The sequence below is a fragment of the Anarhichas minor genome, unplaced genomic scaffold (assembly GCF_050575085.1).
Source record: "Anarhichas minor isolate MPS153535 unplaced genomic scaffold, ASM5057508v1 ptg000074l, whole genome shotgun sequence".
Lineage (NCBI taxonomy): Eukaryota > Metazoa > Chordata > Actinopteri > Perciformes > Anarhichadidae > Anarhichas > Anarhichas minor.
In genome coordinates, this window is record NW_027466520.1 from 6,087,219 (window position 1) to 6,101,863 (window position 14,645).

General features: G+C 44.0%; 1 protein-coding gene across 1 annotated transcript in view; it reads left to right on the top strand.

Annotated features, from left to right (window-relative positions):
• Positions 1-14,645, top strand: part of kiaa1217 (KIAA1217 ortholog) — a 40,129-nt gene that overhangs the window by 5,600 nt on the left and 19,884 nt on the right. The window contains exons 2-5 of the mRNA XM_076080757.1: positions 7,916-7,996; positions 9,165-9,354; positions 12,312-12,510; positions 13,533-13,626. Of these exons, the coding sequence (XP_075936872.1) occupies positions 7,916-7,996; positions 9,165-9,354; positions 12,312-12,510; positions 13,533-13,626 (564 nt within the window). The remainder of the gene's footprint in view (positions 1-7,915; positions 7,997-9,164; positions 9,355-12,311; positions 12,511-13,532; positions 13,627-14,645) is intronic.

A 14,645-nucleotide genomic window follows, 5' to 3' on the forward strand; every position in this document is an offset into this window, starting at 1 on the left:
TTCATTGTCTTCCACTCTTGGCACAGTATTCATGCAGTATCACAAGAGTTGTCAGAGACGATCTGGTAAGCACACGTGCAGATTATTGCACACTGGAACATTTGTACCCATGGGATATTTTCACAAAAGACCTCTTTGTCGTAGCCTTTATTGCACCTTGTGTCCGAAATCACACAACCAGACACTGTGCAGCAGGTCTGCAGAAAAACATCTGCTTTTAATCATCATCAGGCCTCCTCCACTGACCATCAGGAGCAGGAGCTGGACTGTTTTTAATAGCATCTGCCACCTCTGCATGAAGTGACACGTTGAGCGCTACCGCGAGTAACACAAACAAGAACCACAAGGTTAATGACGGGCATGCGTTGACCTGCCAGTTAATAGGGGTTATGTGGCGGGGGGTTGGGTTTTTTGGGGGTGCAGCACCCCAACCGAGAGGACAAGTGGTCCGTGGAGCGGCGCCAAGGCTGTGTCTAATCCTGAGTGTCGTGGGGGAGGTAAGGGGGGGGGGGAGTTAAGCCGCTGTGACAGAAGGCCCTGATGGACCTGCCTCTGATCACTGCTGATAATGAGTCAAGCCAGACAGAATTTTACACACAAACGCAACGCCAGTGTGTTAATCAGACCAGCTAATCAGGTCTGAGCTCTTTTCAATGTACTGTTCTGCAGCCTTTCTGAACAACAGAAGTCAGAGTTGTCTTCAGATATATTGTTGCTCCTCAGGTTTAAGAGGCTGGTGATGGAGGATCCTAAAATGTTTACAGATTTGCAGAGAATGGAGGTGAAATGTCTGGGACCTCTTTAACCTTACACCCTTACATTCCTTTGGGTGCAATTAAGGTCCTTCGTTAATACAGTAGTTGTAGCCTGAGGAACATTCCTCGACTTGTTTTATCACCTTGGTTGTCACTAATGCACAGCTGTGCAGCATTACACCAGCATAGTATAGTGGCAGAAAAAACACATTTCAATTTTGTAATATACTGGCCTGAAATGATGCACAGCATGCACAACAACATTAGATACGTTTCATTGTCAGTTACTGAATAGCCTGCAAGCTCTCCACCCTAAATGTCACATCGTTCCCAGTAGATACCTGTTTGGTTGGTCTCTTATGTTTGTTTGGTACTTGAAGGAGGCCCGAAGCTACAGGCATGTTGGCAGCCTTTGTTGGTTCAGCAAGACGGTGCCAGTCATTAGACTAGATTGAGGAACTAATTTACTTTGCTGGTAAGCTAATGGACAAAATGTGTTGTTACCAGTAAGGATGATGGAACGCACATGCTGTTGAGTTAATGCTTTAGATCTATGTATTTGTGTTGCTGATGTTCTGTCTTCAGAATATCTTTTCATTTCGATGGATTGCCTGTTCATATCTTTCATATATTGACAAAGATATTCCAAGTTTTATGACCCCCAGCACCAAATGGGGGGGGGGGGGGGGGGGGGCAAGCATGAGGGGTGTTTTTCCTTGTTTTCTCTGTCTGAACCTTTGCTATGGTTGCATGCAGCCTGACATCTGGGCTCCACCTTGGGCCAAAGGTATGAGCCCAACTTCAAAAGGCAAATCCGACACAGAGGCACATCGGGATGAGTTCCCCACTGAGAGGATCGGCTCCAAGCATCTGGCTCAAACCTTATTTTGATCTCCTGTGCTTTATTTCCAGTTGGTCCTTCTCAGTGGAGTGCGGTTGTGTGGGGCAGAGAGAAAAGCATGGCAGCAACTTGGCTCAAAGTCCGACTTGCTTTTCCAAATGTTTAAAACTCATTTTCAACAGATAGAACGAGAAGAGAGGTTTTTCTTTAACCAAACAAGATGACATAGACGACTGGGAACACCTGGAATACGAGTAAGTATACAGTGGGAAAGTATATATTTCAGGCATCAGCAGCTAATGGAATCGGTAATAAATTAGATTATTTGACAGAAGTGGAGCATGTGCTGCAGTTAATCATAACACCTTCTCCTCGGGCTCACACCATAATCTTCCTCAACTATGGCTCATGTTTTACGTATACAGGTATTCACCTTTTGTTATAATTTACTGCTTCACTCTTTGCAGATGGTGTTAACATTGAAGCTAAAAAAACAAGTCAGGTCAGCTCAGTGCAGAGAACACTTGGTGGTAATTCGACACTACAAGCAGCAGTGCGTTCTGTTGTTTATTGACAGTTGAGTTAGAGTTTCATAACTTATCTGAGTCATCCAGAGTTGAGAGCTCAGAATTGCGTGTGAGCAATGTTTCTCATGGTGTCTGCCAGAGGTCAGAAACAGGTCACGTTACTACGAGTCAACGAGAGGAAAAAACAATGGATAGTAATAAAAAAAATAATAAGCACGACAGATAAGCACATCACATATTTGTTATTTAACTTTCAAGTGTAAAATAAACTGTAGCTGATCACTTTTTTTCAGGAAATGCAGACGCATTGGATGCAGTTCTATCAAGCTAAATTAAAACTTCAGTTTACTACTGATTATCCGAGTCTTTTTCTACACACAGAATCTCTCCTCTGGGAGAGCGGGTATAATAAATAGGCTCAGTGGAGGAGCGTATGTGGTCTTCGGTGACTTGGTAATTAGGCATGAATAGCAAAGCCATTATCAGGGCTGGTTTTATGGGACGAAAAAGGATACTTGACACTTGACAAAATATTGTGATTTTAAAACCAGCCAAGACTCCCAATACATTATCAAGTAAAGGTGCAAAAATGCAGTTTAGCTTCGGCAGTACTAGAATTAAGCCCCTTTGATAACATTAGATTATAGGTGCGTTTCTGTGTGTGCGACATGATGTAGAGGATGCAGGACTCCGGTTTCTCAAGAGAGAAGAAAGCCCTCTTTGTTTTGGTGACCACAGGCTCGGAGCCACACACACACACACACACACATCCACACATTCTCGGATATACTCCCAGAGAGGCTCAAATTAGACCTGGAAGGTGATTTCTTTCAGGAGAGACGCTCTCTGGAGACGGACCAGGTTCATGTGAGGACGTGTCACGTAAATGGGCCATCAGAAATATGAGCATGGCTTTGTCCACTGTGTATCTATGGATGGCAGCTCTTTGTGTTTCATTATGCAGGGATCCTACGTGTGCGTGTGAAGCTATTCTGGGATAATCTTAACTGTTCAGAGGTTAAATGTGTTTTGCTCTTGATGAAGGGAACAAGTCTTGACAGATCATGGTTGTGCAGCCCCGTTGGCAAATAGTTTGCATGTATTTATTTGGTAAGAGAGACAGTGCACTCTCATTGGTGGATGCAGATCATTGCATGCAAGACAAGTAAATAATCTGTCTAGGTCTAAGTCTGAACCTGTCTTTTTTTGTAAGGCCTTGACTTGAATGCGTGGCTCCCACACAGCAATGAAAAAGTGAATTCTAGCAACACAAATTGCTTTCATTATTGTAATATGTTTATCATTGGTATGCAGCATTGCTATTCAGATGTGTGAGCATGTGTCAGAGTGTGTGTGTGCGTGTGTTCTATAGGACGAGGGCCTCCGGTTTTCCTCTTATAGGCTGCTGGAAATAGCCTGCAAGTAAGACATATTTGAACGTTGTGATTCGCGCAGACGTCCCTCATTTCCAAACTCTCTGTCTCTCAAAAACTTGCACAGTCGTGCTCCAACGCATAACGCAGACATTCAAACAATGACTTCTCCCTGCTGCCCGCCATGTGTGGATTGGGTGTGTTTGTATTGTGCTGTTGGATAGTTCGGGATGTGGGGCGGTGTGTGCGTTAGATCGGGCGGGGGGGGGGGGGGGGGGGGGGGGGGCATCCGCTGTGAGTTACAGCAGAAAGGGAAGGGAGCAGGACGGGGCAGTTGTACAGAGCAAGCGCTACAAGGGCTGAAATAACAGTGGAGGAAATGATCCTGTTTCCAGTCACTGCTGGAAGGATATCGCCGCTGCTCTAATATGGTAAATACTACATTTATGCTTTTAAGATCATTTAGAACGTGACGTCTTTGGTTAAAATACTTTTGAGTTGGACTGAGGGGGACTCATGCATTTATATTGAAAGGACTTTTAAACCTGCGGTGGCAACTCAAGACGGAGTTTTCTACTCCACAAACTCCCACCGGCTGATATATCTGATGGTCACGCAAAGTCGACTTTCGTAACCTCTGTCATTCAGAGGAGTGGGTGATGTCTGCTGGTGATAACCGTGACTAAGTCGTGTATGCGTGAGTGGGTGAAATCAATTGGACGGTGTGGCTCAGTTGTTGGAAATGTCAGTGGAGGAAGAGATAGTCATCTTGCCTCCTCTCTGCTCTGGGTCAACAGACACAGTATCGTGTCTGTTTTCATTTGCCGTTTGAATGACAGATCTGCTTGATTACATTTCACTTGCCAATGTAATATTTTATTAATAAGATGGTAACAGTTATGGTTATTGTTCTGCCCGAGTATTTCTGACATGGTCTTTTGATTATAAACTTGTAGATGGTGGGTCTTGAACTGCCACAACGTCTGGCTCCACCTTCACTGTCAGCTTTGACTGTGGATACTATAAAATCATCTCCTTTTAAAACACACTAATTAACAAGCGGGCCCATTTCTGAAAGGTCATCTGGGGATTTGGATGAAGGGATTAGAGGAGGAATGCATCAGAGGAGGGAGGGAGAGAGGGATGTAGTAGCAATGAATGGGAATGGATGACTAGGGGATTTCGGTATAATGTCGTTAAGGCTAGGGGAGACAAAGGATGATGGTCTGTCCACAGACAGCATATGGACTGAGTGCTGACTGGTTGATTGACAGCGGCTTTATGATTCAAAGTTGAGCAGCACTGCAGTGGCACTGAGTTTTAGACGCACGGTGGTTTTTAATGAACTCTTGTAGGTTTGTGCCGGATTTTCTAACTTTTATTTCTGTGGAAAAACTGTGACACACTTGGCAATGCTAAAAGGGAGGAGAGGATACAGATTCTAAAAGCATCTCGCACAAATCTGACGCTTACCACAGTGAGCCAATGCTCTCCGTGGAACAGCATGTCTGAATGAGATAAGTTAAGTAAGGGGTTAAATGTCTGCCGTCTTCTGTTTATGTGTTTGCCATACAGATCAGGCCAGGTAATTACAGTTAGCTCTATTTCCGCTTCCCAGAGCGAGGGCCAAATTAGCATCTTAAGTGGAAAGCTGTGCTCACAACACCGTAGTTTGTGTTTAAAGCCACACAAGCTTCCACTCTCATGTTTACATTCTTTCACGCCTGGAAAGACGATATAGAATGAGTCAACGAAAGTTGTTTCTCCGGTTGCCTATATGCGTTTGCTCACTCTGTGTACATAAGAGATATTTGGCTTCTTGTGCCACTTGTGAAACTTGCAGTTTATTGTTTGTCACAGATTTCCAAAATCCTACAGATGTCAGGAGAATCTTTTTTTTAAGGTGAAAGCCATGCTATGTTATGAGTACGCTATTATAACCCCAATTTTGTTGATTATGTAAGAAAGTAGGCGCCAATCAGTGGGCTTTGTGTAGGCTGGCAGCAGGTGTGGCGCACGATGCTCTGGCAGCTTTCTCCACGAGTGACACAGCAGGCTCCTGGTGGGAGCTGCCATTATTCTTAACAATCGTGATTTACTTTAATCGCCCCGTCTCGGCTGCGCGTGTCAAGCTGTTTGTCAGGAGCTAAGACAGGGGCCGCATGATATAACATAATCTTTTCTGCTCGGTGAAACTGTGCAATATTGTCCCTTCAGTTTCAAATTGCTCTGTAAGCTTCAAGACGGGCACAAATGAAAAGCACTCATTACTGCATATGCATGCTCCGGTGCAGATACGCTGAAGTGAAATGTTGGCGTCGTAAGAGAGTACAAAGTATTGTATAACGCATGTAATGCCACCGGACCTAAAGGATTTGAATGTTACATTTATTTTGGGAGTGCAGACATGCAAACACAGACCTGAGCTTTCTTCATAGTGACAGCACACTGTTTGTCAGACCACTGTAGCATGAATGTTTTCAGGATGTACTGGGTTCGGGTCAGATTTTCTGGAACAATGGCCTGACTCACTCATGCACGCGCTCAGTCTCTCTTTGTATCCCTCTGTTTGAAACACACACACAACACGCGCGCATTTGAACCGCTTACTTTCTCTGATCTGTTTTTTTTTCTACAAGCATGGTTGTTTTCTTAATCCACGGCCTGTCAACATTACATTACACTTGACATCCATTTGATATGAAGCTGCTGCAAGCAGTGCATTTAGATGAGGCATCGAGTTTTTCCTAGACCTGCTCGAACATACTCCAATCGTGATGAGTATTTGACAAAGGTGACGTCCTACAGCACCTCACAGACAACCCACCATCCTTCTAGTAGACATTTACTGATTTCTCCGACACTTCCCGAGATCTATTTTCAAGACGCGTTGCTTCTCAAGGGGCACTTTTCATGACTCTATAACTTGTCATGTTCCCGTGAATAAGGCAAGCTAATGTCGGTGTCTCAGTTTCACATTCATCATAGCTGTCAGAGCAAATGTGGCGTTACAGAGGGAGCCGCTGCTGAAAAAGCAGAATCACAGGCTGTGTGGTTTTGACTGAAGCGGGGGAAATCACTGGTGTGGAATGTACTGTAGGTGCGAGCGGGTTGAAGCAGGTTTTTTTTACGGTGCTAATCAGCAGTTGGCCTGCGGTTTTTCACATCTGGACGCTAAAGCCGGGACAGGAAGTGGCTTTTCGGCAATATCAGAAGTAGCCGTTGTCAGAATGATGATCCCAATGTGCATGCATGAGAAAGAGGAAGAAGGGGAGAGAGAGACAGAGGAGTTCATCTGGACTAAACTGTTAACCTTTGGAGGGGACACCTCATTTGTCAGGTGTGGACTGGTGCGGAGTGGTTTAACTTAATTAAGTCTTTCCACATTTGCAGTTTACTGCATTTTTATGCCACTGCTTCCGCTTTAACTATCTTTTTCTCCCGTGCAATTCTTCTCCAGCTGTCACACAGTGTCTATTTAAACACATTATTATGATTTGGTTGAAATGGAAAGCAACAGTTTTTATACAGCGCATCTTGCTTTAACTAGAATTCGGGTGCACAGGCGTTTTAGTCGAGTAGTTTATCTTGTGAGACTTCAATGAATACTTTCAATAGATTGATACCGCTCTCCTATCTGTTGGATCAGCTGGAACCAGGAGACAGTACGATTCAGCTTTCCCAAGGGTGACACAGTAACATGAGAAGATAGAACAGCAGTGTGGGAGGGCTGTTTGGACCCACCACCAATGAATACGCTCATAAATCATTCAGTGTTCATATTCAATTCCCCAACAAATGTCTGGTTTTAGGTGACCCGTCAACTGCATGTGACCCCTCTGTTGTGAGAGGTCACGATCATCATGTATTAACAGCATCCGGGCACATTTTTATTCATGTATTTTTTATCTGTGGCTGCTGCAAGGCGAAGCGTATTCTAATGGAATTACAGGAGTTGTTGAGTGATGGCTCAGCAGTTTTGCATGCTGCGTCAGGTCGCTGCATCACATGCAGTAAATGCTTGCACACTGTAACTCAGCAAAAATCACACGGGGATGAGAACAGTGATGATTGGAAATGCTCCAGGGATGATGTATGATATCGACGACGCCAATTAATGCATTGAATAGAAAGCATTAAATGGTGGGGTTTCAAGGATTTCTGTCAGCACTCATTAAGCTCAAACAAGCTTATAAAATCTCTCTGCTATAAGATTGTGTTGAAGACACATTTACGACTAGCTTCTCCTTTGAACCTCTTTCTACTTTTCTGTGGTCTGCTGTTGACATTGATTTGTTTCCATGGTTCCTCTGTTTTGTTTGATGACCATTTCTTTTTCCATCTTGCCCTCCCACTGGCATGGCCCAGCCATTTGCTTTTTACTTTATTCTTCTCTCCTCTTTTTTTCTCCCACATCAGTCTTTACAGGGCATGCTCTCCTCCCTTCACTCTGAGCTTGACATTCAGAGGTACTTGATGAAAATCCAGTTGCCCCACAGAGTTAGTCAGCCTTTATATCTTATCTGCATCGTGTGTGTGTGCGTGTGTGTGCGTGTGTGTGTGTGTGTGTGTGTGTGTGTGTGTGTGTGTGTGTGTGTGGCTACGTTGCATGTATGCATCCTCACTAACATCTGCTGCGTGACCATGTTCCCAACCCTTATGCCGCCGTGCCTATTAGCGTCCGACCTGTCTGTGCCTGCCAAGCACACTTGTTCTGGCCATGACAGCATCCCCAAATGTCAACTGCACTTAATATGAAAAGATTAATATCTGAATTTGTCCGTACGTGTATGAGTGTGAGAGAACAGCAGCGTGAGCATGCAGGTGTGCTCAAGTGTCTCCAGCTGCATTAGCTGTCCAGCACCACACTTCTGCCAGGGAAGAGGAGCATTTCATAAAGAGCCCAGTGTTCACTGACCCCTCAGTTTTAGTCGCACCTCGTCCCTGTGGCACAGATCACCTTACAGGCTCTGTAGTCACACATTGTCTTATTGTAGCTGTGGCTCTAGGATGCCATGTCATGTAGATCAAATTACAGAGAAGCCAACTGATCTTCAAGTCTTTGATCACACAATTCTTAATCCTTTATCCGTGGTAAAAAAAAAAAAAGAAGGAATTCTTTCTTCTTTAGTACCCACACTGCAGGTTTCAGTTTGATCTCTTTCAGTTAGTCATCATGCAGGTTTTGAACCGTTTGTTATCTTTTGTCAGCTTTAGACCCTGGGCTGCCTCATGCAGGTGCAAATGAAATCTAAAAGCTGAGACTCCTGTAGCATGATTAGAAGCTTCTTCATGCTTGGTGACTTTTAGTTGCTGTGACGTGCTTGTGTGACCGCAATGAGCGGTGTTAGATGTGTGAGCGTGTATCAGTGACATACAGTATTAACACTTCTCTGCCTTTTGCGTGAATGCAGTCGTTTGGTTTATTTAGTTGTTGTGTTGGAGTCGAGCTCAACATCAAGCGCACTTTATTCCAGCTCGGCAGATACAGTGTCCCCCAAATGCATCATATATTAAAGAGTATGTTTCATACTAATTGGAAAATGAAAAGGCTTTGTTGTGTCCTTCCATGAATGAAAAACTAATACATGTACTGTATCATTTTGTGTACCGTGCGTCCCTGGTCTAACCCTTACTGTATCATGTTTCCATGTGCCTCCCCCTCCAGACCAGAAGCCCAAAGCACGGCCCGCATTCCAGCATCGGCGACCAGGTCGACCACCTATCACTGGCCTCCCTGGAGTCGTTCGACGCCATGTCTGAGGCCGACTCACCCACAGCCTTCACCCGGGGCAGCCGGATTCGCGCTAGCCTGCCCGTGGTGCGATCGACCAACCAGACAAAGGACCGCTCGCTAGGTATGCTTTGTACCAGGCTTTTGGGTTGGCGACGGTTCAGTCAGCTGGTAAAACTTATCTGGATTAGGCTTTGCTTCTTGTTGTTCAACTGTCTTTTCGTTCCGTTTCCCCCAAACTGCCACTGAGAATTTTATATCTGGTCTATTAAGAACTTATTGAGAATAAAGGCTCAATCTTTGTGAAAAGACTGAGGGTAAATTTAATTGACATGCATTCTTTCTCGATAACCTACTTTTTGCAGCTCTTTTAGCATAACCTTGGCACAACTTAAGAACTCTCTTAAATAACTCCTAACCACACCGTGATCTCACTGTTTCACCTTGTCCAAGTCTTTTCCTCTCGCTCCATCTATCTTCTCCTCTCCTCCCTTCTTCCTTTCTCCCCATCAGCTCACAGCTCCATTGTAATTAGAATTCATTCCCTCTGTCGTGAAAGATTGGGAAATCCATCCACAATATGGCATCGTGTTATCGACAGGATTAGAAATGGGTCGTCTTATCAACACAAATAGTGCTTCATTTGCATCCATATGCAGAAACGCTTTGAGTTGTGCAGAATTAGGTTCCTGCATTAGGGTGAGAAAGTGGTGGAAAGAGTTTGAGAAGTTCCCCAACAAAGTGAATAGGCTGTCGTTTTTTAGGAGGATAGTCTTCAAAGGTAGCTCACAACTCAGCGAGGCATCTGCTGCTGGATAATAGAAAAGCGTCTGAATGGCACGCCTTTCCACCAAAGTGAAAATGAATGAAACTATAGGGTGCCACTTTTCCACGCTTTTTGTGCCTGTCGCTCCTCTTGCTCTGCGTGAGAAGCAGAGATGCAAAACTTGTACAAAAACACTTTTAACAGATATGCATGCACATACACACACACAAACACACACACATGCCCCAGCTCCCGCTTTTTCTCTCTAAAAAACATCAGGACACAGCGTTATGACAGTGGGGGGGTTATGGTGTGATAAAGGGGGAGGAGAGGAAAAAGGGGCACCACTTAGATACAGTGTCCCTCCCACAACCTCTCACGCACACACACACACAGGCACACACTTCGCTGGGTCCCAACGGACATGTGGGGCTTAGTATCCTCAGTTTGTACGGTAGGAGTTGTCGCGTGGGCTTTTCCAGAGCATCATAATACTTAACAGAAAACAGGAAATCCTTAAAACCCCTAATGTGAGTATCAGATTTCACCCAGAGTGGGGCATCAAATGTATTGTATTTATGTATTCTCTGGTTCTAATATAGCATTTTTTTTAGTTTCTGTTGTCGCATTTCAAACTTTGTGATGATATTAACGGGCAGAGAATGATGTTTTCAGGATTTTGTGCCCCGCTGGATAAATTTGGAAAATTCTTAAAGCTCAGACAGTCTGCAGTGCTCTGCCCATTTGGTCAGGAAACCCACTGGCCATTTGCTTTCAATCTTGAGTGAAACCAGGCGCTCAGGAATGTAACACGACTCTGTGCTAGAACCGAGCTATTCAACATTGTTGCGGCAGTTCAAACTGAAACTTAAAGAATTCAAATCTTCATAATGCGTGCTTAATCAATGGCGCTTTGTCATCAAACTCATTCGCTTTAATTGCCAACATCTGGATGAAAACTAGCCGACTGTTAACATAACAGCTCTCAGGGGAAGGATGAAGTTATTCTGCAAATGGGCACTTTGTTAAGTTATTACTACCCAGAAACCCAGACAGACCAGAAAGAGCAATAATAGACTCAGCAATTCTATTTCCTGGATTTGCCCTCTCTCTGTCTCACCCTGTCTCGTGAGGCATGTAGGGTCTTGTATAATATTTCACCAACATCTGTTAGCTTTTACTGGCTCTGTCCTTTTATGGGGTTACACCAAGTAAAACCAGTCCTCTTTTCCTTAAAACCAGCTATTTGTAGTGCACAAAAGTGCCTTGCTGTGATTTACGTGTATCACAGCAAGTCTTTTGTCTCAGCAGTTCTTGAAATGTGACATTCTGGACGACTCATGAAATAAGACAAACAAACTTATTTAACTCCCTTTTTCTTTTCATTAACGTTCTATTGTTGCTACAGATGACTTCAATACAAATCTGTGCCATGCTGTTTAGAGCAATGAATCAGAGAATAGAAATAGAACTCTGTTGTCTTCTATTCCCTGGCATTGTTTATACAAATGCAGTTGGGGCGTGTCTGTAAATCTTACCAGGGAGACATCTCTTTTTGTAAAGCACAGTACAGAAGCCCCACCCAGAGTTCACAGGTTCAGGCTTTGGTATTTTTGATGCACAGCTTGTACTGTTCCACCCTGAGCACACGGCCCTATGTCACGCCCTAACTCACTTTTTTAAAATATCAAGTCATTTGTCTGGAATATACAGCATGCTATTCACAAACATGTGATTGGCAGGTTTAGAACGCTACCACATGCCTTACAAATATATGCTGCTGAAGATCTATCAGGACATTATACAACACAGAAAAGTGTTGTTTTTTTAGCATTTAAAATGCTTCGATAGTCTTTGGGCAACAATTAAGGGGAAGCATTCAGTCTGTGGCAAAGGAAAGATTTCCTAAACCACGAATAGTGATTATAAAAGACAGTTTACCATCCAGATATTCAGAGGATGAAAGTGTTTTTCTATGTTCGCAACAAGGGTTTGGTGGTATCAATGGAACACCAGGGAAAAAATGTGGAAACAGAGTTTTCCACATTTTAATCTGGCCAAATATCTGCGCTGGTCCAATATCTGTGACTGTGGCAGGACTGTAATAAGCCTGTCCAGGCCACCTGTCTGTTTACAAGCTGCTAGCTTGACAGATGTGAGTACAACAATAGTCATTGTTTACATTAATTTGGATATGTTTATGTTCATTATAATACATTTGGGGGAGTGGCTTTAGTCGGAGGCCTGAAGGGACAGGCTGTCAGTGTTAGCGACTTTCAGGCTAATCACCCTGCCCCCCTGCTTTCTGTCTGCAGGTGTGCTGTACCTGCAGTACGGGGACGAGACCAAACAGCTCCGCATGCCGAATGAGATCACCAGTATCGACACTATCAGAGCTCTGTTTGTTAGTGCCTTCCCACAGCAGCTCAACATGAAGATGCTGGAGTCGCCCAGCGTTGCCGTCTACGTCAAAGACGACATGAGAAACATGTACTACGAGCTCACTGATGTCAGGTAAAGGCGTACGATTGTGTGTGATAAACGTAGATACAGAATACGTATGGGGCAGCATGTGTTGTGTTTTGTCAGTCTAAGTTTAACAGGACATCCAAGGTTCATAATAGTTTCAGTCTTCCCTCTGAAGACCTTTCCTTTTCCCCTCCCAGACAACTTCCTGTCTAAACTCCCCCTGCACAGGAAGTGTCACTGGCCAGGAAAGCTTCTTGCTTCCTCTTTCCAACATGTTAAAACTTAGTAGGAAGAACTTTATTTGGAGATAAAGCCCTTTTGGAAAGATGTCTCCGATGTTCTGTACTCAAATAAACTGAAGAGCACTCTTGAGAAACTTGGATGACTTTCCTGCCTGTTGTCCTTTCTCCTCTGGCAAAAAGATTGACTCTTAAAAGTTTGAACAATTATTTTACACCTTTTTGAGGTCTTTCTATGCTTCTCAGAATGTCGTTTTCCAAAGTATTGTGTCGTGTGTTTCACTCAGCGCACAAACACGCATACGAGCTCACTGCTTTTTCTTGTTCCTTGTTTCTTCGTGGTTTGGTATTCACCAGCATGTCTTAGCAAGTCATAGTTGTTGTTTTTTTAGAAAAGAATATATTACTCTTGAAGACATAAGCAACTTTGCCCCTTTCTTTCCAGAGTTCCTGCCCATGTGCAATGTGTACTTTGTGACGAAGTCTTTATCAGGGCTGTAATAAAGCGTCTCGTGATTCATTAAGGTTGGTTCATGTGTCCCGGGTGCAACACCATAGTGAGAGTGAGACCAGCATAAGAACACGCATACGGCTCTCCGTTTATGTAGTCGAGCCACGTTTCCAGCCAGTATTAATAGATGTTTTTATAGACTTTAGAGATTTAGAGGAAATGTCATACAACGGAGGACTGTCAGAGCCTCTGTCAGACTATGTGCCCTTGGCAGGGTTGAGGCACAGACTGAGATCCAGGCTGAGGGAGGATCGACCGTATTCTGATGGTGATTACTGGGCTGCCTATTTACCACGGGACACCTCTTCCCCCTACAGGAACATCATAGATCACTCCTGCCTGAAGGTCTACCACAAAGACCCAGCACAGGCGTTCAGCCATGGTCCAAGACCTGCCAATGGCGATGCCAGGGTGAGTACTTAACTGACACATATGCTAACAATGAAAGCGATTCTCGTTAACAGCAGCTGCTGCAAAGGAGACAACCAGACTTGTTGCAGATAGAATAGTAAGTCCAGCGTCCAATTCTTCTCACTCTCACATCCTGTTTGCAGTTAAGGGAAGGAATGTCCCCCTGCCTCTTCTTAATCTGTTTAGAGGGGGTCTCATATTGTTCTCCCAGGGGCTTGCCATTGGGCCTCGCCTGCACGCTCTGGTGCAGCTTGCTTAAGGGGCAATTGAACTCTAATCTCACGACTATTTTTCTTGCTCATTCTTCCCCCAATATCAGCTCTAATCTCTTTCTCTTGTTCTGATTCCAGCATGTTTTTTTTCCTGCTGATGTAACAAAACTAAAGCCCCAAAGAGCCCTTTCGTCAAATGTTCCTCCTCAAATCCGCCTCTCTAATCCACCTGACCCTTTATCTAGCCCGCTGCTCCTCTCTGCCTACTGCAGATTTCCAGCCGGTGTTGAAGCGCTATTGTGATATTGCAAAAGTGATATTAACGTTAGCTATAATCCCATTTCCACGTACAGTATGTGTCACATGAATGCAAAGTGAAATTGATAACATTTAAATGAACGATGAGGCAAAAATGATGATGGTTTAAGAGGTCCTGGTTCAGATGGCAAGATGACTTTGAGGTGCTGCAGAAACTCTTTTTATTCTCTGCTGCTGACGGGCAAGTGGCTTCTCCGTGAGGGGGGGGGGGTCCTTCAAGGGGAATTGAACAAAAGACATTTGAGGAAAAAGATGGCAAAAATAGATACAACTGAAAAAGTGAAATGGGAATTTAATAGTGCAAACAGTTTAAAGAAGGAAAAATTGCAAGCTGGCCACATTGTGTGGAGAAGTCTTTCACATTCTTTTGTGTTCTCTTTTATTTATTTATTTGTTGTTATATTTTTCTTTAGAGAATTGCCTATTTAATAACTACGCCACTTTCTGAATCAGCGGGATTGAGACGTATACCTGAATGAACTGAAGTGC